This window comes from Balaenoptera physalus (assembly GCF_965194825.1).
Source record: "Balaenoptera physalus genome assembly, contig: HAP1_SCAFFOLD_1619, whole genome shotgun sequence".
Lineage (NCBI taxonomy): Eukaryota > Metazoa > Chordata > Mammalia > Artiodactyla > Balaenopteridae > Balaenoptera > Balaenoptera physalus.
In genome coordinates this window covers 120,683-145,647 of record NW_028125180.1, presented here as the reverse complement: position 1 = coordinate 145,647, position 24,965 = coordinate 120,683, and the positions used below count along the sequence as shown (strand labels likewise).

Here is a 24,965-nt window from a genome sequence, read left to right as displayed (position 1 = left end):
TGTCATTTTGTTTCTCTGTTTTTCATCTATTTATCTTATGTGATGGCGATCATAAATCTTGTTATCCTTGCCTTTCATTATTCTGACAATGAGTTTTAAAAAACTCTCGTTTTAGTACTGAAATATTAGAAAACATTAAAGTGCAAGTTGAAATGGTGCTTGCATTCAAGAAATAAACTTCTTGTTTTAGATTCTTAAAGTAAAATTTAGATCCTGAAGGTGAGCTGGATGGCACTGGCTGTAAGAAGTCTTAAGTATTTGGAGGATATTATCGATACTACTTTCAATGAAATTGATTAATTTTTAAAAAGGGAAAACTGCCTGTTGTTATGAAAAGCAGTAATGAACCTCAGGGGCTTCGTGCTGGGGTAGGAATATGAAGCATGGCTACTTTGCATCTCTTTCTGCTGAGCAGTGTTGGAAATGAATTGATGTTTATAGAGCCATATATTCTTCATTATTGCTTTTAGATTGCGCCTTTGGGGGTGGATTTGATAGATTTGGAATGAGAAATAATGGGTGTAATTAGGAAAACATTATTTTCACATTTGAGAAAATTATTTCAAAATTTTCCAAATGAATTAGAGTTCTGTTTTCTACAGAATAACTGAAGCTGTCAGTGTTTTTCTGCTTTTGCTCCTGGATAACTTGGGTCTAAGACATGGACCGGGGTGGGTAAAGGAGTTGTCAGTTCTAAGATGGGTGTGTATAGAACTAAGCTGACTGACGTTGTAGGATCACAGTTAGCTACTTAAACGAGAAGGGGAGCAGCTAGCCTTCTTTTCTTTTCCTTTGTGTTTAAGAAACTACTTTTTTTTCCTGCCCTAGGAAATGGTAAATTTTAGACAAAATTTGTTCTTTTAGAAACTTACATTAAGGTACAGTGGTGTAATCTAATATGAAAATACACTTGTTGAAAATCTGAAATTACTAATTTTTGTTGCCAGTGCAGAATCTGTGTGACTCCTTTCCCTTCTCTAATCCTGTGCTTTATATTTTGTCTATGTCTGTGAATAATATTATTTCTGAATATCGCCCTCACTAAGTTTTTTCTAACGTTCTCTTTCACACTTTCTTCCTGGATTTGTTGTTTCCTTCAGTCTCACCTCAAGGTCAGTATGCTTGTCCTAAAACAAAGATATGTAACAGAACATTGTATACTAACGTTGTCTTGAATTCCTATACGCAACTGGAATGATGGAACTTATCCCAGGAATGAGATGTCTAGAAATTCAGTTATGAGTGCAGAAGATGTCATGAATCTTAGATTTATCGGAAGAGTGGATTCACGGTTCTGTGCTTCAAAAGATAGTGAGAGTGGTCAGAAAGCGAGAATCAGACTGACCAGGTTTGGACTGAGAGAGTAACGAAGATGAAAGGAAGCCACTAGAGGAATGAGGAGGTGAAAAATATGGCTTTAATTTTATTCTGTTTTCATCCAGAGACATTCTGGCTGTTATAGGGAAGATTAACCAAGATGGTGGAGTAGAAGGACGTGCTCTCACTCCCTCTTCGAGAGCACCAGAATCACAACTGGCTGCTGGACAATCATCGACAGGAAGACACTGAAACTCACCAAAAAAGATACCCCACATCCAAAGACAAAGGAGAAGCCACAATGAGACGGTAGGAGGGGGCGCAATCACAATAAAATCAAATCCCATAACTGCTGGGTGGGTGACTCACAGACTGGCGAACACTTATACCACAGAAGTCCACCCACTGGAGTGGAGGTTCTGAGCCCCACGTCAGGCTTCCCAGCCTGGGGGGTCCGGCAACGGGAGGAGGAATTCATAGAGAATCAGACTTTGAAGCCTAGTGGGAACTGATTGCAGGACTTCAACAGGACTGGGGGAAACAGAGACCCCACTCTTGGAGGGCGCACACGGAATAGTGTGCACATCGGGTCCCGGGGGAAGGAGCAGTGACCCTGGGGGAGGCTGAACCAGACCTACCTGCTAGTGTTGGAGGGTCTCCTGCAGAGGCGGGGGCTGGCTCTGTTTCACCGTGGGGACAAGGACACTGGCAGCGGAGGTTCTGGGAAGTACTCCTTGGCGTGAGCCCTCCCAGAGTCTGCCATTAGCCCCACCAAAGAGCCCAGGTAGGCTCCAGTGTTGGGTTGCCTCAGGCAAAACAACCAACAGGGAGGGAACCCAGCCCCACCCATCAACAGTCAAGTGGATTAAAGTTTTACTGAGCTCTGACCACCACAGCAACAGTCAGCTCTACCCACCATCAGAGCCTCCCATCAAGCCTCTTAGATAGCCTCAACCACCAGAGGGCAGACAGCAGAAGCAAGGAAAACTACAATCCTGCAGCCTGTGGAACAAAAACCACATTTACAGAAAGACAGACAAGATGAAAAGGCAGAGGGCTACCTACCAGATGAAGGAACAAGATAAAACCCCAGAAAAACAACTCAATGAAGTGGAGATAGGCAACCTTCCAGAAAAAGAATTCAGAATAATGATAGTGAAGATGATCCAGGACCTCGGAAAAGGAATGGAGGCAAAGATTGAGAAGATGCAAGAAATGATTAACAAAGACCTAGAAGAATTAAAGAACAAACAGAGATGACCAATACAATAACTGAAATGAAAACTACATTAGAAGGAATCAATAGCAGAATAACGGAGGCAGAAGAACGGATAAGTGACCTGGAAGACCGAACGGTGGAATTCACTGCTGTGGAACAGACTAAAGAAAAAAGAATGAAAAGAAATGAAGACAGCCTAAGAGACCTCTGGGACAACATTAAACGCAACACCTGCAGAGCTGGTGCCCAGGCAGGGTGAGCTCTGGAGGAGAAGGCTTCCAGAGTCCCCAACAGTCTCCGCATGGTGGCCCATCCGGTGCCAAACACCTGCCACCCACAGCGAGAAGTCCCAGCCGCTAGAAAATCCAGAAGGGTTCGGGCTCTTTGCCCTTGGGCCGGGTTCCTCCATGGGCTGGGCTTGCCTGTGGCCCCCGCCCCACCCCCGCCCCCGCCTGCCCTTGCTCTATGACACGTACAATGGAATGTCACAGCACCAGGCTGAGCTGTCCAGTGCGTGCTAGACCTCGAGAAGACTTAGAAGCTAGGGAGAAGCTCTCCCACTTTCACTCTCTTTTCTCAGATCAGGCAGGCAGCAGCTCTGATATGGAAGCTATGGACACCACACCTCCTTCCCAGGCCGGCATTGTCCATTCTGCCCCCGTTTTCCCCAGCCCCCCATTTACGGCTTCGGCTGCCATTGGTCATTCAGCAGGCAGCACCTCTGACCCCGAAGCTATGGACACCACACCTCCTTCCCGGGCCATCACTGTCCATTCTGCCCCTGTTTTCCCCAGCCCCCCATTTACGGCTTCGGCTGCCATTGGTCATTCAGCAGGCGGCACCTCTGACCCCGAAGCTATGGACACCACACCTCCTTCCCGGGCCGTCACTGTCCATTCTGCCCCCGTTTTCCCCAGCCCCCCATTTACGGCTTCGGCTGCCATTGGTCATTCAGCAGGCAGCACCTCTGACCCCGAAGCTATGGACACCACACCTCCTTCCCGGGCCGTCATTGTCCATTCTGCCCCCGTTTTCCCCAGCCCCCCATTTACGGCTTCGGCTGCCATTGGTCATTCAGCAGGCGGCACCTCTGACCCCGAAGCTATGGACACCACACCTCCTTCCCGGGCTGTCATTGTCCAGTCTGCCCCGTCTCCAAGTAAAACCACTACCCATTTCACACCGCTGTTCCAAGTTCTGGGAACACACCACCCAGTGGTAGCAATGCCTCAGCCCGTGCCTCGACTCAGTTACCTGCAACGCCGGCCAAAAGATAGACCAACCTTTCAAAGTTATGACAGAAAGCTGAGTAAGTTTTACGCTTGGAATTGCAATTACTATTATTAACAAGCACAACTGTAGTGCTTAGACTACAACAAGTACTCTTCTAAGTGCTTAGCAAATATTAACTCACTTAATACTCATAATGGCAACCCTATAGGTACGTAATATTCACCTTTTTGGGGGGAAACTGAGGCCCAGAGAGGTTGAATAGCTTGCCTAATGCCACACAGTGAGTAGGTGGCAAAAACCCAGGACTAAAACCAGACCGTCCAGACTTTCATCACTTTGCTGTGTCGCCTTATTATAAGTTGTGGTTAGGGAAAGGACTAAACTGACAAGACTCTGAACTAGAGAAGGGAGAAATGAGAAAATGGGTGATCCTAGAAACTAGAGAGGATTTAGGCTCAGAAATTTCTGGTGATGAGACCCGGAAGAACAAGAACTTGGTTGGAATATTAACTTGGGGTAGTATCTGAATCCATCGAGAAATGGTCTTGTTTTCTTTAAAATTTAGAAAGGCCAGTTGGATGAAGATGAATGAAAAAAAAAGTAGAAAGGAAAAGAGGAAGGTGCCTTAAGTGAGACATAACCTCTTCCCTCTAAGTACTGGGGTGGGCATCCTGTGGGAAAGGATGGAGCTCTCTCTACCAGGTTTGTCACCAGGATGAACAAGGAGAAACATGGCAACCACTGTACTGGTTTTGATGATCCCTCAAAACCAAGGCTTCAGTTTCCGAGAACGACCTACAGCAGCGTACCTACCATGTGTCACACATGCCACCAAGTGTGTTTCCAGTCACACATTTTAATTGGAGAAATAGTTCCTATGAGGTACGCAGTAGTTTCCTATGGCTGCTCTAACAAATTACTACGAATGTGCTTGCTTAAAACAAAACACACTTATTTTCTTATGGTTCTGGAAGAGAGAGGTCCAAAACCAGTTTCCCTGGGCTGGAACGAGGAGTTGACAAGGCCGTCCATCCTCCTTCTAGAGGCTCCAAGGGAGAATCTGTTTCCTTGCCAGCATTCCTTGACTTCTGGCCACATCAATCCAACCCCAACTTCATCATCACATTCTCTTTGGAGTAAAAATTCCCTCTGCCTCTCTCTTATGAGAATACCAGTGGTTACATTTGGGTCCATCCAGGTAGTCCAGGAGAATCTCCCCATCTCAAAACCCTTACTTTCATCCCACTGGCAAAGTCCCTTCTGCCATTTAAGGTGACATTCACAGGTTCTGGGGATTAGAATGTGGACATTTGGGGGCAATGGTATTATTCAGTCTACTACAAGGTAGATACTATTATCTTTCTCAGATGCAGGAAATGAAGTTGAGGGAAGCAATTTGTCTCAGGTTTACAATTTCCAGAGTAGAGATTTAAATTCTGCCAGTGAGACTTTAGGACACACTCTATAAACAACTTTAATCTGTGTCCTGAACTACTGCATAATCCTTGGTGAAGAGTCACACTTGGGTATCAAGACCCAATTGAATACAACACTATGTACTGTCTCACCTTTCACTTTATTTGCCTGGTGTATTCATAAGTCTTGCCCAGAGCACAAGAGTTCAGAAAATTGTTATGCAGGTTTACTAAGAGAACGCATTTACTGTTTGATGTGCATGGAGTAATGGAAGGTTTTTTAAAATAGAATATGCCACCAAGTAGTGTTATCACCATTTTACATATTTAAACAACCAAACAACAACAACGAAAAGCTACAGATGCAAAGGTGTCAGGGACATGTCTAAAGGTTAACTGCCAGGAAAAGGGCTGGAACCAGATGCCAGATGCCCAGGCCTGAATTCATCCTATCCAGTCCTGATTAAGCACCTGTTCAGATGGCTTGTGGCTCATCACCCAACCCCTGAGTCTTTATATCCCAGCTTCGAGACGGAAATTAGCCGAGGGATCACAGATATTGTGCTAATCACTAATTCGTAATCTGCTATCCCCATCCTTTGTGGGACAGAAGTGGGCACTTCTAAAATCCTTTTCTGCTTGAGAAAGAGCAGAGCAGCCTTTGCTCCTCTGGCTGTGGCCTACTGTGCTTTGCAAAGGTGATTTGGCAAGTGCAGCTGCAAACCCATCTCCAATATCACAGATCTATGGAAAATTCCAGTCAGGTTTTAGACCCAGTCACAGTACATTTTCCTGAGGATCAGTAATGATTTGCTGAGGATCAGTAATGCTCTCCGTATGCTGGCTGACAAGGCCATGACCTCTGCGCTTACTGTATACTCCCTTTGTCAGCTCTGCTCTGACACAGTTGTCTGCAGGATTCCTTAGGAATATTGGAGGTATTTAGGCACAATTTCAGGGGCCGCTCTTGCCTGTTTCCTCTCATTTCTTAATCAACATTTCCCAGTTGAGACTATAAATAATTCAACTTGGGTGGGTTATCAGAGGCACTCTTCCCTACTCTACTCCATTTGAATCTCTGTGCTCTTCAAGTTTCACATACGTGGCATCACATATTTCCCATCATCGCTGTTTTCAGCAGTCAGGGCTACATAGGTCATTGGCAAGTTCATTAGCCTTTCCATTTCTTTCCCTCTTGACTCTTTAAGAGTGATTTGCTAAAGACTGTCCGCTTCGATGTTTTACAAGGCTCAGTGGTACAGAGGCAATATTGGAATTCTGCCCTGGAGAAATAGACATTCTGTTAATTGTTCTCCTCCTCTTATAGAACAGGAAAGAGATTCATCTATCACACAGTTACTCAAGGTTTCTCTACTTGCATTGCCAAGGATCTTCATAAGACTGGTAGTACTCACATTTTCTGTTGGAAGGTAAGTTGCATTCCATAAAATTAAATCCACACCATATGAGAACTTTAGTCTAACCTCTCATCTATTGATTCATGAGGTTTGACTCACTGAGATTTTCCCTCCTCATACTATTGTGAAGAAAAGGAATTGTTGGCCAAATCCATGGTCAAATATTTATATCTTGTTTCCCAGTTTGTCAGTTATCTTTATGTTTGGGTTGCCTTTTGCTGTGCAGAATTCTTTAATTTTTATCAAGTCAAATCAACTCGCCTTTTTCTTTATGATATCTCAGTTTCATGTTCTGCTTAGGGACAGACTTTCTCATAACAAGAGTATGATTTCTCATCCTATCTTACATTCTTCTAGGTATTTGTTTCTTGCGATGGAATATTACCCAATGTATGCTACACATGCAGTCCTCGCTCTGAACAGTTTGCCCATGCATGAATTTCAGTTACCATGATTTAGTTAAATAATCCCAGGACCACAACAAAACCATCAAATTTCAGTTACTGCCATATTAACTGTGAGGAAGGGCATAAAGTACACACTTCACAGCTAGTTCTTAACTCCACAAATCACCCGGGATATGACAGATGTGTATCATGGTCAGTGAACAATCAGGTCCCTTCTTTCAAAGTCTGTAGGTGATTGGTCACTGTGCATGTTATTCAGTTCACATACAGACAGCAAGGTCCATGTATTGCTTAGAATTGAACCGTTTAATCTTCAAGTATTTTGGAATTTTCCAGCTTTGTTTTTGTTCTTGACTTCCAGTTTGACCTCGCTGCAGTCTGAGAACAGACTTTATATGATTTCTGACATTTTAAATTTGTTAGAGTGTGTTTTATGGCCTAGAATGTGGTTTGTCTTCGTGTGTACTTCATGTGAGCTTGAGACAATGTGTATTCTGCTGTTGTTCAAGTAGTCTGTAGATGTTTATTGTATCCATTTGGTCGATGGTGTTGCTGAATTCAGCTATGTCTGTACTGATTTTCTCCCTGATGGATTTGTCCATTTATGATAAAGCGGTGTAGAAATCTCCAGCTATGAGAGTGGATTTATCTCTTTCTCCTTGCAGTTCTATCAGTTGTTGTCTCACGAATTTTGATGCTTTGTTGTTAGGCACATAAACATGAAGAATTGTTATGTCTTCTTGGAGAATTGACCCCTTTATCATTATGGAATGTCCCTCTTTGTCTGATCATTTTCTTTGCTCTTAACTCTGCTTTGTCTAAGATTGATACAGCTTCTCAAACTTTCTTTTAATTAGTGTTAGCATGATGTAGCTTTCCCCAACCCTTTACTTTTAAGCTATATGTGCCTTCATATTTAAAGTAGATTTCTTCTATTTGGATCTTGTTTATCGATCCTCTGTGACCATCTCTGTCTTTTAACTGGTGTATTTATACCATTGGTATTTAAAATGATTATTGATATCATTGGATTAATACCTACCATATTTGTTACTGTTTCATATTTATTGCCAGTGTTCTTTGTTCCTTTTTTACATTCCACTCTTTTTCTGCCATTTCTCGGTTTAATCAAGCATTTTATATGATTCACTTTTCTCTTCCTTGAAAATCCAGACACGATGCACTGGTGAAATTCACTGCAGTACATAGTCCTTTAGAGATGTGGTGTTATAGAAGCATTGCATAGTCTTATGATTAGGTCTCAGTCTTATAATGAGCATGTGCTCCTCAGCTATGAATGTCACAAGTGCCTCTCAGTATTTTCCCTCACCTTAGGTGAAACACAGTGGCCGGCAGGGCTCACGGTAGGATATTTCCCTTCTCCCAGGTCAGTTAGGCTCTGACAAAACCCCATAGGTTAGGCCTCTGGTAAAACAGTTTCTCCTGAGGGCAGGCCTTATGAAGAACAGCAGAATGCTCTGGTGTATTTCAAAATTGCTCCTTTCACCCTCCCTCTGCCAGAATTCCAAGGGGATTTTCCTTTGACCTTCACCTGGTAGTCACAACCTGGTAGAGCTCAAGAGACAAAAGTCGCAAAAGGATAGGGGCTTCCCTGGAGTTTTTACCTCACAGACTTTTCCACACAAGCCTCCAGCAATCCTTCAAATATAGTTCAGGTTTTCCTACCTCACCATTGCTTTCCACAGAGATTTCTGCTCTTGGGTTTCTGTTCCGGTAAGTTGTTATTCTCTGTATCTGCCATCTGCCTCTCCAGTTTTGGGCACGGTGATTTTTCCTGTGACCTCACTTCTCTAATGAATCTAAGAAGAATTGTTGATTTTTCAGTGTGTCCAGATATTTACCTGTTAGGACAGAGTGGCAACTTCCAAGCTCCTTCCTTGCTGGACTCAAAACTAGAAGTCTCATAAGTTTTTTACAGTGGAATAAAACATGTTAATTTTCAATACTTCTAATGTTTTAGGTTGCACTGTATTAACTAAATACAAGATTTACTAATTTTTTTAAGTCTATCTATAACTTTATAACAAACAAGAAAGTTTCTAGTGTTTTTGTCAGAAAGATTTTAAGGTCATAGAACAATAATATTTTCCCCATCAATCACTGAGATCAACTTTGCACAGTTCAGCTTCTGTGATCATTTTTATAGCTCCACAGTGAAGACAGCCTGTACTTTATTTACCCTATATTTTATTTCTCACATATACATGGGTTCCTATTCTGCTTTAATAATCTACTGATGTACTGTTACAGCGTATTAGAGTCTTTTAAACTACTGAAATTTGGAGTGTGTTTTGATATTGGATATGGACATTTCTTTCCTCATTCCAACTTTATCCTACTTGAAAAAATCTGCTTTATGGTGATAAATCCCTCTTGATCATAATGACTTTTTAAAAATATGTTGCTGGAATCTATTTGCTAATATTACTTAGAACTTAAGATCTTCAAAGAAATGTGCTTCTAGTTACTTTTTGGGTAAATTTTCCATATCTGATTTTTGTATTAGGACTCTTCTAATTTTTTAATACATTGGAAAATAACTGATGTCTTTCTAAGGTGTATATCTTTGATTATATTTTCTAATTTCATAAAGCTACTTGTATTCTCTACTCAAAACAGGAGTAAATAATGGCTGCATATAACTAATCAGTAATCAGCCATTTTGTCCAGATTTTCAAATGTGTTGGTATAAAGCTACCATAGTATTCTTTCGTAATTAAAAAAAAAAAATTCTGTCTGTGTTATAGCTAGTCCCATCTCGATCATATTTGCCAAATATTGCTTATTTTATTGGTCTTTCTAAAGAACAAGCTTTTGGTTTTATTTGCCAAGTTTACTGCTTTTCTTCTCTATTTTTGACTTTTCTCTTGATTAATTTTGTCCTTCCACTCTTTTGGATTTACCTTTTTCTTCTTCTACGTCTACTGTCCAATGCCTGTAGCTTCAAGAGCCATTTTCAACAACTCAACCAGCTCTGCCAGCTGTGTCACGCCCACTTCATCATATGCCATTAGAACTTAATCTCATACACTGGGTGAAGACTCAGCAGCCTTATTTTGCTTTCAAAGTTGTTCTATGGCCTTGGATCCTTCTTCTTCTAAATTACCACTATCATCAGGGAAAATTCTAGTGGGCCTAGAATTCTAGGCTTGCCTTTCCTCCAGTTTCATAATAAAAGAAAAAAACATTTCCACCCTTTTTTTGATGTTGATCGAAAATTTAGCAGCACTTCTTTGCACTGTATTCAAATCCCGAAATATAAGCAAGCCTTCATGCACACAGGCTCACTGAAATGTCATAATTTTAAACTATGTATGACCTTGAACAGTGACCTTTCCAAATACTCCACACTCTTCCTAGGTGTTCAGAGTTTTTCATTCCTACATCTTTTACACATGGTCGATTTGTGTCGTAAGTTCTTCCTCCCTCCCACTTCTGAGTGTATATCCAAAGGAAACATCATCATTTTTGAAGAGATATCTGTACTCCCACATTCACTGTAGCATTATTCACAAGAGCCAAGGTATGGAAACAACCTAAGTGTCCATAGTAGATTAATGGATAAAGGAAATATGGTATATATATACAATGGAATATTATTCAACCTTAAAAAAGAAGAAAATCCTGTCATTTAAGTCAACATGGATAAAACTGGAGGACACTATGCTAAGGGAAATAAGACAAAGACAAATAGTGCATGATGTCACTTATATGTGGACTCTAAAAAAACAAGGAAATAAATCAACTCTTCCCTCCCTGGACATTTTCCTCAGCAGAATCTAGCAGCCTCTACTATGAGTCTTATCTTTTTTTTTTATTGTTTGTACCAGATCACAACCCCAGGGAACCTGTGTATTTACCAATGTATATCTAGATTATAGTTTACCATTGTTCTTTTTCTTTGTAATTCATTCCTTCCACTTCTGGCATCAGAACCTCATTTTTCCTTTGGAGGAGTCCTTGTGATTCAGGTAGGCTGTGTGTCTCCTCCCTAGGCTGTGTGACTTGGGGTTGGCTAGACACAGTGTTTTGTGTATACTCTATATGTCCTAAGTACTTATTTCTCTGTTTTCCATCATTTTCCCTCCAAATTTTAGTGTAGTTATTTTTTAACTGACATTTGTAATCCTTTCTTTTGTTTGACTAAGGTACTGTTCAACCGATCTTCTGAGTGCTTAATTTCAGCTTTTTTAATTCTAGAAGTTTCTTTTGGTTGCATTTCACAAATACTTTTTGCTTAAATTGTATATGTTGTCCTTTTTTTAATACATTAATCATAATTTTAAATAATAGTTTCATTGATATATAATTTACTTTCCATATTATTTAAAGTGTACAGTTTAATGTCTTATGCATCTACCACCACCATCAATTTTAGAACTTTCATCCACCCCCCAAAAGAAAAAGAATCTATTATAAGTCACTCACTCCCCCATATCTCCAAACCCTAGGCAGCCACTAATATCCTTTGTCTCTACAGATTTGTCTAGACTGGACATTGCATACAAATGGAATCATACGATTACTTAGCATGTTTTCAAAGTTCATGCATGTTGTAGCATGTATCAGTACTTGATTTCTTTTTATGGCTGAATAATAATAGTCCATGGTGTGGATATTACTATGTTTCATTTATCCATTCACAGTAAATGGCCATTTGGGTTACTTCCACTTTGGGGCTCGTATGAATAATGCTGCTGTGGTTGGGTTTACGTGCAAGTTTTGTATGCAGGTCTAGATTTGTTTTTTAAATTAACAGACTATTTCGGAGCAGTTTCTGGTTTACAGAAAAATTAAGCAGAAAGGACAGAGTTCTCATACTTCCTTACCTCTCAACCCAGTTTCCCCGATTATTAACATCTTACATTAGCGTAATACATTTGTTATAGTTAATGAACCAATATTGATACATTATTACTAACTAATGTCCATGCTTTACTTTAGACCTCACTCTTTGTTTTGTACATTTTATGATTTTTGACAAACGTGCAATAACCTGTATCCACCATTACAGAACCATACACAGGAGTTTCTCTGCCTTTAAAATTCCGGGCTTCACCCATCCTTTTCTCCCTCCCCACAACCTCTGGCAACCACTGATCTTTTGACTGTCTCCACACTTTTGCCTTTTCCTAAATTTCATACAGCAATCATATGCACGTAAGCCTTTGCAGATTGGCTTTTTTTCACTTAGCAATATGCATTTAAGCTTCTTCCATGTCTTTTCATGGCTTCATAGCCTTTTCTTTTTAGCACTGAATGCTATTCCTTTGTATGGATATACCATAGTTTGTTTATCCATTCACCTATTGAAAAACACCTTGGTTGATTTCAAGTTTTGGCAATTATGAAAGAAACTGTTATAAACATCCATGTGCAGGTTTTTATGCGGACATAACTTTTCAGTTCCTATGGGTAAATACCAAAGAGCATGATTACTAGATCACTGTATGGTAGAAGTATGTTTAGTTCTGTAAGAAACTGCCAAGTATCCTGCTAGCAACAAATGAGAATTCCAGTTGTTCTGCATCGTCAACAACTTTGGGATTTCAGTATTTGGATTTTAGCCATTTGAATAGGTGTGTAGTGGTATCTCACTATTGTTCTAATTGAAAATTCCCTGATGACATGGAATGTGTAGCATCTTTTCATATGCTTATTTGCCATGTGTCTATTTTCTTTGTTTAATCATAGTTGTTTTGTTTTGTTTTGTTTTTTAACCGCCTACTAACTCTTGTCCTCCTGTGTCTATTTACATTGTCCTTTTTTTTTTTTTTTTTTGAGCTTTTAATCATTTAGTCTTTTTCCTGGTATGTCCAATTATTTTTTATATTAAAATTGGGCTTAACTTATTTTAGGAAACTATTAAGATACCTCCACATTCTGGATGCTGTTATCGTTCTCTTGAAAAGATTTCCTTTTGCCCATGGCAGACAGTTACTATAGGGACTGGTAACCTTAGTCCATTCTCAGTTTGAGCGCATTCAAAGCTGTTTTTCAGTCTGTGTGAAGGTTGCTCTATTTCTGTCTTGTCCTTCCTCTACGGGTGTTGCCCTTTGGGATTACCATGTGAAAGTTTGGATTCTCCCTATTCCCAACTACCCTTATATTTGTTAGGCTTTAAATGTAATGGTTCCCCCAGCCCTGTGAGACTAAGGATACGTGTAGCCTGTCATTCCATTAGTTGTTGCTTTTAGCTTGAGCTCTTGCCGTTTGGCTTCTGTGGTTAGAGTCTTTTGAACTCCTTGGCTTTTCAGTTCCTACGCTGTATGAGTTGAATCAGCAAATGCCCCAAGGAGAAAAGCTGCACCAAATGTCAAGCTTGCGTCTGTGTTTCCCTTCTCTCCAGAACTTGGCCCACATGTCTCAGTGTCTCTCGAACATTCGGATGCCGGCGAACAGATGTTTTCTTACTTTATCCAGGTTTTCTAAAATTTCTTTAGACTTCACCTGATCTTACGTTATTACTGAACTATCATCTCAATTATCCCTAGGAAGAAAATTTACAATTTTATGTTTTATTTTTTAATGTTCTATATTAACTCAGTTTCTGTAGAGACCTTTTACCTGATTGTTCAGTCTAGTTCCTGTGTTACCAGTAAGATGGAGATAGGTGGAGGCTAAGAATATTGGGGGGAAAATCACTGATGAATGATAGGTCTCATTCTTTTTGTTTTTCCTCTCCTTACTTACTCTGGCAGCCTACATTTGCCCTTCTTGATTTGACCCAGTTGCCCAAATAAGCAACCCACTCTGGCAAAGACGTGACTTTACTCTCATAAATGTCTGCATGTTAGGATTAGCTAGATGATGAACACCATGCCAAAGTTCTTTGTGTGACCAGTCAGAATGGCCATCATCAAAAAATCTATAAACAATAAATGCTGGAGTGGGTGTGGAGAAAAGGGAACTCTCTTGCACTGTTGGTGGGAATGTACACTGATACAGCCACTATGGAGTACAGTATGGAGGTTCCTTAAAAAACGAAAAATAGAACTACCGTACGACCCAGCAATCCCACTACTGGGCATATACCCTAAAAAAACCATAATTCGAAAAGAGACATGTACCACCATGTTCATTGCAGCACTATTTACAATCGCCAGGACATGGAAGCAACCTAAGTGTCCATCGACAGATGAATGATAAAGAAGATGTGGCACATATATACAGTGGAATATTCCTCAGCCATAAGAAGAAATGAAATTGAGTTACTTGCAGTGAGGTGGATGGACCTAGAGTCTGTCATACAGAGTGAAGTAAGTCAGAAAGAGAAAAACAAATACCGTATGCTAACACATATATATGGAACCTAAAAAAAAAAAAAAAAAAAAAAAAATTGTTCTGAAGAACCTAGGGGCAGGACAGGAATAAAGATGCAGACGTAGAGAATGGACTTGAGGAGATGGGGAGGTGGAAGGGTAAGCTAGGATGAAGTGACAGAGTGGCTTGGACATATATACACTACCAAATATAAAACAGATACTAGTGGGAAGCAGCCACATAGCACAGGGAGATCAGCTCGGTGCTTTGTGACCACCTAGAGGGGTGGGGTAGGGAGGGTGGGAGGGAGATGCAAGAGGGAGGAGATACGGGGATATATGTATATGTATAGCTGATTCACTTTGTTATAAAGCAGAAACCAAGTCACCATTGTAAAGCAATTATACTCCAATAAAAATGTTTAAAAAAATGTTAGAGAGTAAAAAAAATTCAAAAGAATTGGCCACACTCCTCCAACAGATTCTCTAACATTCAGCAGAAGAGAATTCACCCTGAATCTGGTTTATGAGTAAAAGACAAGTCAACTTTAAAGTGGATCACAGATGACAACATTTCTTTTCCATGTGCCTGCTTTGGAGCCATATTTCTGCTGACCACTCAAAAACTTCCTCTTGAGTATTCTGTGATATATTAGAACCAGGAATAAGGGCTGTTAGTGCCGGAAGGGTCAGCCGGTGGTCTGCCATTTAATTCACATATCCTTTCTGCGCCAGACTCTTTTAAGATCATTGAGTTAGCCTAAGAATTTTGAAGCTGTGGAATTCAAGACAGTACATGACAATATGCCAATATTACTATTCTCCTGCTCTGACATTCTCCACTGATGGACAGATGAAGGAGAAGGAAGGGCAGTCACCAGTAACTGAGAGTAAATGAAACTGGAATATTATAATTCAGTATCATTTGAGTGACTGAATTGGCTGGCAGAGTGTTCTCCAGTTAAGGGTGAGGAAAGATTAATTCTGCACATGACACCACTACTGTATTTATACAAGTCTACTGGGACAGTTGTTTGCCTTGAATTGTTCTCTTCATTCATTTCGGTCAGACAGTTGTGTTGATTGATTTTCCTTTCTGATGTATGAAATGGCTGTTTGACTGAATTTACCATTTAATTTCCACTAATGCACTGTAAAAACAATACATTAGTCAAATTGGATTGGCAGGTATGAAAATGTTTACCCCAGAACTAGACAGAAATATAATATTGCCTTCTACAGAAATGTAAGTCATATGCCCTGGATTTGGGGGAAATGTTCCAATTTTAACTATTTTGCCACTTTTCAAACATGTAGGGTCACTGATCCCATAGTAAAAATAAGAAGATCTGTGAAGTCCAGATAAAAATAGTTTTGTGTCACCCTGACAATCACATAACACAAAAGAAAAAACTATTATGAGATAAATTTTACTGAGTTTCATACTTATCAAGAGGTGTTTCTATGTTAAACTTCTGAGTCTTATTCTACAAGTTCTTTAGGAACAAACACTTCAAATATATTCATAGAAAACCCTCTTTATTTATAATTTCATTCTTCCAATATTTATAGTTACTATGACAGGCCATTTCTCCATGTCCCATCCCATGATTCTCTGCTCCCATTGAACATTTGGAAATTGGTGGCATGAGCAGGAAAGTGAAGCAGTTTTTGAGATTATTGAATAATGTTGACGTTATAAAGACTGCTTTCCTTCCACAGTTGACAAACTTACTGTGGTACCGATGGTTGGATACTACTCTTAGAGATGAAAAAGGTCTTAAGGAATCTTCCATATTCCATTCACCAATCTGTGTTCTTGTTCAAAGCAAAATTAATTCCTTTCAAAATTCACATATTGGCTTAATAATAATTTTTAATCTTAAAATAATCTATCTGTGAGAATGGGAATTTTTGGTGGGAAAAAGTGACAGAAGATGGGACAAGAAGAGAATTCATAGAAAGACAAAACAATTTTTTAAATGGTGGGTACGAACTTCTGTTTCCAACTATATCAGTTTACCTTAGGAAAACATACTAGAAAGGCCAGATAAATCATAAGCAACATTTGACTGTGAGTGTTAGAAAGCTACTGAGGTAGCCATGACCTAGAAGAGTAAAATAGAGAAAGAAACTCACTGAAGTGAGAACAATATTGTGCACATGCTTTTCTAGTCCAGTCATTTAGAAACTACCGATGAAGAGCAAAAGTCTGAGAAACCAAATGTGACTCCTAAGAGGTAGAAAAGCCAGTAGATCTTAGGACAATGTCATAGGACTAAGGAAACCAGAGTTGGAATTGAGAAAAAACAAGGCAGCTAGAATTTTAAGGACCAAAATCACAGAGAGAGTAAAGATTCAGAGAACTGAGCTGGATTCAGCAACAGTGTTCCCTTGCAGTAGTTTCCATGTATAAGTAGGTAGACAAGGCAAGATGCTAAGAAGTCAAACAAAAGCTAACTGAAGTCAAAGCAAAGACTTAGTTGGCTCATAATGCTGAAGAGACAAAACGGGGGTTCAGAACCTAGGAAAGATTTCTGGCCCAGTGGAAAACTAATGATATGAACTAGGACATTGGAAGTCTGTACATATGTGTGTGTGTCTGTGTGTTAGGAAGGTTGATGCAACGTCTACATTGAACCTGATAAAGAAGGAAAATGAGTATGAAGTTGGTCCAGTGACTGAGGTGATCGTCCCCTCTGCTCCCTACCTAAGAATAGGAAATTCTCTCCTCAAGAAAATACAGTTGACCCCTTGAACAATGTAGGGGTTAGAGACGCTGACTCCCTGTGCAGTCAAAAATCCACATATAACTTTATGGTCGGCCCTTCTTATCTGTGGTTCTGAATCTGAGGATTCAACCAACCACAGATCATGTAGTACTGTATTACTTATGGGAAAAAAATCCATGTATAAGTGGATCTGTGCAGTTCAAACCCAGGTTGTTCAAAGGGCAACTGTAATGTCATTCAGATTCTCTACAACTTGTCACATCCCGAGTCTGGTATTCATTCACTGAAGAACCACCAAGACTACCAAGAAAAGGAGAATTAAATGAATAAAAAACAAAACAGAATCAGAATCATAGATGACCTAAACATTAAAGTTCATACAAATTTTGGTAAATGTTATCAAGTTCAAGAAAATAGATGACAAGGTGGAGAATTTAACTTGACAACTAGAAACTAGGAACTGATTGAAGTTGAACTGATAGAAATAAAAATTATACGAAATTTAAAACTCGGTAGTGGATTGGACACAGGTAAAGAGAGGTAAGTGAACTGGAAGATAGAGTAGTAAAAATATTAAGACTAAAGCATGGGAAACGAAAAGAATAAAAAGTACACAAAAAGCGCATTTGAGACATATGGGCCACAGGAAACATTTTTATCATATGTGTAAACTAGAGTCCAAAGAAAAAAGGAGAGAGAGATTGGGATGAAAACAATATTTCAGAAATAACAGCTTAGAGTTCTCTAAAACTAAAAAGAATATATGGAGCCATACATTCAATAAGCAGTAAAAAAAAATGCAACAAGAATAAATACAAAGAAAACCACACCTAAGATCACCACAGTACAATTCATGAATAACAAAGAAAAACATGACATCTTAAAAGCAGCCCCAGGAAAAAGAGAGAGATTCCTTTCAAAGGAACAGGATTAAGATTACAGTTTACTTCTCAACGAAACTGATTGGATACTAGAAAATAATGGAATAACATTTTTAAGTGCTAAAGAAAAGAGGAGCTGCCCATTGGGAATTCTAGAGGCAGAGAAAATGTTGTTTGGAAGGAAAGATGAAATAAGGAAATTTGCAGACAAACAAAATTTAGAAAATATGTTCTCATCAGAACCGACTGAATTAAATTATAAAGGGAGACCCGCAGGCAGAAGGAAGGTTATCACAGATGAAAATAAGGACTTTATAAAGAATTATGTATAACAGGATAAATAAGTGGATAAACCTAAATAAAATCTAACTGCACAAAAGAGTAATAATAAAATATATCAAAAATTAGAATGCATTAAAAACAAATGGAAGAGGAAAAAAGTAGTCAAAGAAATTTAAGATCTCAGCATTGCTTGAGAAGCAGTAAAAAAGCTAATAAGTCATGGTACATGTGTAACTGCTACTTATGTAAAAATCACAAGCTAATACAAGGGAAAATGGAATTTGAAGAAATCTAAAAGGAAGAAGGAAGAGCAAAAGGAACATAACAAGGTGGGACAAATAGTAAACAAGGAGTAAACGGTCTATAAGAAAATACATTAAGGCTTCCCTGGTGGCGCAGTGGTTGAGAGTCCGCCTGCCAATGCAGGGAACACGGGTTCGAGCCCTGGCCTGGGAAGATCCCACATGCCACGGAGCAACTAGGCCCGTGAGCCACAGCTACTGAGCCTGCGCGTCTGGAGCCTGTGCTCCGCAACAAGAGAGGCCGCGACAGTGAGAGGCCCGCGCACCGCGATGAAGAGTGGCCCCCGCTCGCCACAACTAGAGAAAGCCCTCGCACAGAAACAAAGACCCAACACAGCCATAAATAAATAAATAAATAAATAAATAAAATTATTTAAAAAAAAAGAAAATACATTAACTGTAAATACTCAAAGGACAAGGATTATTGGAACAAACAAAAAACCTAATTCTATGCCACTTAAAAGAGACAATAGTCAGACTGTAAATTAAAGGATTCAAAAATTATGTCATAACAACAATAAATACAATTGAAGATTTTTTTTAATGTTAACACAGATTTGAAAGCCAAAATTATCACTGGCGATAAGGCAGGATAATAAAACCCACTGTTACTTTACAAGGAATATATTATATATCCAAACTTCAATGCAATATATGAAGGGAAATTCCAAAAAACTAAGTCGAAATAGAAAAATCTAAATTACCTAGATCAGTAACATAGAACCACAACAACAAATCAGCAGATGATAGAAGATCTGAATACCATCATTAAAAACGCTGGCCTAAATTTACATAAAACCCTGCACCAACAATGATGGAATATATATATTACGCAGAAATTTTTAGGTGCACATGGCACATTTATAAAACTGACTATATGCTGGTTATAAAACAAGACTCCGAATAAGCAAGAAATTAAAAAATATATAACCAATATTTTACCAAATAGTTGGATATTAAAAACATACTTCTGATCATTATGTAGGTCAAAGATAAAGTTGCAATGGGAATTAGAATTTTATTAATTGAATGATAATGAAAATATGCCATAACAAAACCTGTGGGTCGCAAATAAAGCTGTGGTCACAGAGAAGTTTATGTATTCAAATTATGTTCTCTAAATGTAAGAGGGAAAGGAATAAAGCAACTAGAAGATAACCTGTCACCCTGAGGTAGGCAGCTCCTGAACTGTACCTGGTGGGGAAGGCAGGGCAGAACTTCAGAAGGCCAGCTGAGAGCACGGTGAACACCATGTCAGGAGCAGTCTCCAAGAAAGAGCATTTAATGTACAAAAGGATGACTAAAATATATTTAAGAGCTAGCACCCTGACTCCTCTTAAGGATGACTTACGTTGCTGGGGAAAAAATAAGAAGTGCTCAATGTAGAAGGTGAATAACTTTGTAATTCCCAGGAAAATCTTGGTACCAGGACCGCAGAATGAAGAACGTGGAGTCCCCGTGGCTAATCCAGTGGAGGGAAAAGGAGAAACACAGACGGGAGAGAAAATAAAGGGAACCCTTGGTGCTGCTGCAGGCCCAAGTCCAGGTATGTGCTCTCTATCTCCACATCTTAAATAAAAGCCACCATGTTCCTCAGTCTTTCAGGTACTTAGAATTTCTCTTTAGAACCTGAAAATGGGGTCAGGTTTCCTGTCTGCATTGCTACAGTACAAAATAGAGGCAGGATGCTTGAAATAGTTCTCCATCTGGCAGAGGAGGCCTTGAAGCTGTGAGCCACTCACTGGGAACCAGCAGGACATGAAGGATTCTTGAGCAGATCTGAAGCTACTGGGAGGCCTTTCAGGAGTTAAATCCCATAGTAAATACTGTACCTTCAATGGCCCCTTCTCCCTCTCTGTCCAGTCTTCCTCCACTCGCGTGGGGGCCCAAAGGGGTTAAATGAGCACTCTTTGACTTGTACTTGGTGGTCCCAGAACTTGACTTGAGCTTGGAGACTTCCATGAAAAGTCTGCCTTCCATCTGCTGGCTTGCGTTTCTTGGTCTCTCTGCTCCAGGCTAATTCCTTCAACCTGCTTTTTCCATTTCTGCCAATACTTCCCCTCTCCAGACCTTCCTAATGCTCTTCTGGGGCGGGAGGAGGCTTACTGAGGGCAATGTGTATTTCTAGAGGGAGAGGTGACCACATGACTTCACAGTGCTCGTCCCCTTGATTATTCAGTTTCTGTCTGGATTAGTCGTGGGTGTTTGTGCACCCCAGCCTCACCCCCAGGAGGCTTTAGAACACTGTCCTTATCTCAGCACTGAACCTCTCTCTAGCCTCCTTCCCTCTCTCTCCTTACCCACCTTTACCCACAGACTCGCAGGCTTTCTGGACCTCTGAGGAACAGAAGCACTTCACAGTACCTCTGCTACAGAACCAAACATATTGAAATGACTCTTTACGAAGATATTGAAACAACAGGAAAAGAATACATGACGATTGTTTCTCCTGAGGGTTCAATTACCTAGGGGGCCTTTAGCAAACTTTGATTGATACATCTAACCCTTCCTTCCTTGGCAATAGTTGATCACACTGTGAGGAAAACAAATTAGAGAATGGAAAAATAATATTTGGATTTCAACGAAATAATAAAAATGCAGGGAGTATCTTTGACTTTTGCAAGGTGAGAAGAGAGTTTACATTTTGATTATTTGATGGCAGGAATCCCTTTTAAAACAGGGCCAGTCTGCATGATGCATTTAAAAATCAACCTTTTCAAATATAGCCATAACCCCCACAAGATTTCTTGATTTCTCTGGGGTCAGATAAACCATCACATTTCACAGTGGAGCCCTGTACATGAAAGTGATAAACATAATCTGGAAGCACAGCAGTGGCTAAAAATATGGAGCTGGCAGCCATTCGCTGAAATGATTTTTTGCTTTTAATTCATTGCATAAAATGCTCATGTCCAAATTCAGGCAGGTAGATCTTACCAACCATCAAGAGCTTCAACCCTGCCAACAGTTAAGTATGCACTTTTAAACCCTACTTTGACTGCTCCAGAAACTTCCTGGGTTTCTTTAATGCCTCTGTTACTATTTCCTTTGTGTCATTTTGTTTTTCTTTCAAAACATAGCTGTGTGACCTTGGGGAAGTTATATTATTTCCTTGAGACTTGGTTGCCTTCTCTGTGAATATCTGGGTATAATTTTAGTATTGCCCAATAGACTTTTCAGTGATAATGAAAATATTCTATATCTGTACCATGCAATGCAGTACTCAATAGCTACATGGAGCTAATAAACATCTTTGAAATATGGCAAATGCAACTGAGGAACTGAAGTTTTAATCTTATTTTTAAATTTGTTTAAATATAAATAATGCCACGTGGCTAGCATCTGTTGACAGTACAGATCTACATAATATTTTAAGGACACTCTCCACTCAAAAACTCTACCATTCATTAACTCAGCCTAAATATTTTTGCCCTCTGACAAACAGAAAATAATTTATGCTTCCCTTGAAATTATCTGTCAAGACCTTTATCAGTTTGGGGTCATTCTATTCTTAAAATTGACTTGGCTTTATGAAACTTTAATAATGTTGGAGTTTCCTGCCCTTGGTACCACCTTTGTGATGATGGGAAATATTGTGGATGATCAAGGACCATTTCAAGAGATCATGGAGAGAAACCTCCTCCTGGATTTAATTTCATTATGAGGATGTCAAAATGCTGAATTACTTAAAATAAAAACCCATACCGTTTTTATGCTAAGTTATATTCTACATGTAGCTGGACAAATGTTAAAAATATTTTGAAAGAACTGCACATCTATTTTTGAAGCTGATTTGGCTGTTCAAGGCTTGCTAGCACTTTATCCATCTCAGTACTATTTCACTTCGTAAACAAATGCAGTTGCCATAATTGCTGCATATGTGTCTGTGTGTGTTCCCTTCTAGGTTATATGTTTTTGAAGTTGGAAACTATACTTATATCACAGCCCCTATGTAGAGCACAATATCCATTGCTAATTCAGATTGTGTTTTAAGATATGAGACAAAATTTAAGACTTTTATTAGAGTCGTAAACATCTAGCAAACCAACCAGAAAATAAAAGCTAATTTTCAATTGGTTGGCCAAGAACAAAAAAGAGAGGAATACCTAGTGCAAAACCATATCTCTAATAACTACTGTTGGATTTAGAGCACACACATGCTAATAAACTTATTTTAAAATAACTTCTTATCAAAGATTTGAGGTTGGACCTGAAAAATTATATGAGAAGTGAAAGTAATCATGTGGTCTGACCAGCCTGGATCACACAAAGTAAGTGTATACTATATATAAAATAGGTAAAACTACGAGGTCCTACTGTATAGCGCAGGCAACTATATTCAATACCTTGTAATAACCTATAATGGAAAAGGATCTGAAAAAGAAATACATATATCTGAATCACTTGGCTGTACACCTGAAACACAACATTGTCAATCAACTATACTTCAAGTAAAACAAAACAAAACAAAGTAAGTGTAAAGGGAAGTATAGTTTTATAAATTCACCTCTGATATCCAATGGACCAACTGAAAGACAACAGAAACTACCACTTTCTAGGAGACAGGACACGGCCAGCAAACTAGGCCGTTACCCTCGGTAACGGTCATACCTGCCAAAAAATATACAGACTAGCCTGCATTCATGAATACATAGGAATTCATTTATCTGGCATTATTAGGCAATGAGGTATTGTATGTTAGGAGAAGTTTTTTTTTAATGGCAAATTTAAGAGGAGTTATTTTAACCTTCACTCGGTAATTTTTTTCTAAAATTAAGAAATGTATCCACTGGTGTATCTAATATTTCCCTGATAACTCGGGGTCATCAGTTCAATCAACATTTGCATGAATAATGTGAATGGAAACAAGACAGGCATGCTTACTGAAACTGAAAATGACATAGCACTGGCTGGAATAACTGATGAGACAGCAAGAAAAAAACAAAAATGAAAACAAACCGTGATCAAGAAACAATCAGTCAAGTTCTGACTTTCTGTACTTAGTTTCAAAAAGCGATACCACAAATCCCAGCGAGAGACTCCAGCATCATTAGCTGTCTTTCTCCTTTGTTTCCACCTTCCTTTCCTTTTCCTTCTACCCTAGATTGTTCCAGGAAGTGTTTATAGTTGCTCGCCAGACAAATTCTACTACTTGCTTTCTCTCACGCAAACTTCACCATATGTCCATGTGATAAACAGGGTGGAGGTAAAAGACAATTCATCACAGGGACATCTCCTATGAAAAGAAAATTAGAAACTAGCTTCTAAACATGCAGAGAGAAGGGCGTGGTGTCAGGCACTAATTAATTTCCTTGTGAATTCCTCTCCCTTTCTAATAGACGTTCTTATTTACCCAGATCCCTTTTTATTGGTGTCCTATTCCAGACTGCTCCACTCCGCCCATCCTCATCCTGTAAAATACATTCACACTCTTTTGTGACCCTACTTATTTGCCCATTAAATAATCAATCATAGAACTGTCGGAATTAAATAGAGAAATTAAAACACTGGAGTCACTTGGAGGGTTTAAGCAGCTCCACCAGAAAATACCGGGAATGGATTTAAAGAGGCTGCACGGGACTTGCGCTTGTCCAAGTTCTTTCTCAAGAAGTATCTGAAATAAGCCTAAATTCAGAGTTAATCAGATTGGCCTGCTTTCTCAGGTGGACTGGAATTCATTGCTCTTTCCCCTCAACTCCCTGATGTCAGTGGCACTTTCTGGAGATGAGGTGGACTTCTCTGCCTACTGCAGAAGCTCAGTTCCCCCCGGGCCCACTCCCTGTCTGAAATCCCACACTTGAGGCCAGATGCCAGCCTTCCCAGAACATTCGTGGTCTCCTTTCAGTTTTTGAACTGCTCAGATTGAGTCCCTGTAGACTCTTTCTCAGCCTGAAACCTGATCTTCAACCCCTTTCCCTGACCTCGATGGTTACCTTCCTACTTTAGGCCTCAGGTGCTTTAGCCATAAAATGATATATTTGCCCTTAATTCTAAAGTCTTCTTTCTAAAGCTCTACAATGTGGTGGCTCCTTGAAAATGTTTCTCTTGCTGGTTTGAATTCTGTAGAGAATTAAAACCACAGCTACTCTAAAAGACAGTAAGTTACGTTGGATAAGGAAAGTGTGCTTTTGTGGTTAGAGTAACAGGGATGGAAGACGACTTAGTATGTTTTAAGATACTCCTAATCCATTCTCATGAGAGTCAGGGGAAGAAGGGGAAGAGAGTTAATAAAATACCAAACGATTGTGACAAATTAAGTTCACCAAGATGTAGCGGATCAGTTACTACTTGAATAAGCCACACATATCCAATTCAAGTTTTCCTTTATTTTTCTGAGAAGGGATCCCAGTGAACTGAGTCCCATGTTCAGTAACTCCACGTTCAATGGCTTAGTCTTTAAAAACTGTTATGTTGCTGGAAGAAGAAATATTGCCCATCAGTCCTAACTGATGTTTAGCTATCACACACATTTGAAG

The 24,965-nt window shown here is 39.5% G+C and overlaps 1 protein-coding gene across 3 annotated transcripts; it reads left to right on the top strand.

Moving 5' to 3' along the window:
- The first annotated feature begins 681 nt into the window (after window positions 1-681).
- LOC309653999 (uncharacterized protein) lies at window positions 682-21,762 on the top strand. 3 transcript variants are annotated; one of them, XR_014259711.1, is made up of 4 exons: window positions 682-3,845; window positions 6,512-6,614; window positions 19,902-20,308; window positions 20,806-20,892. XR_014259711.1 is itself a non-coding variant. In XM_082478683.1 (4 exons), exons 1-4 carry the CDS (start codon window positions 3,002-3,004, stop codon window positions 20,877-20,879), a joined length of 1,155 nt encoding a protein of 384 aa, XP_082334809.1. In that variant the 5' UTR covers window positions 682-3,001; the 3' UTR covers window positions 20,880-21,762. The 3 variants fall into 3 exon arrangements, 2 of the variants coding, with proteins under 2 accessions (XP_082334809.1, XP_082334810.1); XM_082478683.1 differs by having other exon boundaries at window positions 19,902-20,035; window positions 20,806-21,762; XM_082478684.1 differs by lacking the exons at window positions 6,512-6,614; window positions 20,806-20,892 and having other exon boundaries at window positions 19,902-20,772.
- Window positions 21,763-24,965: the final 3,203 nt, after the last annotated feature.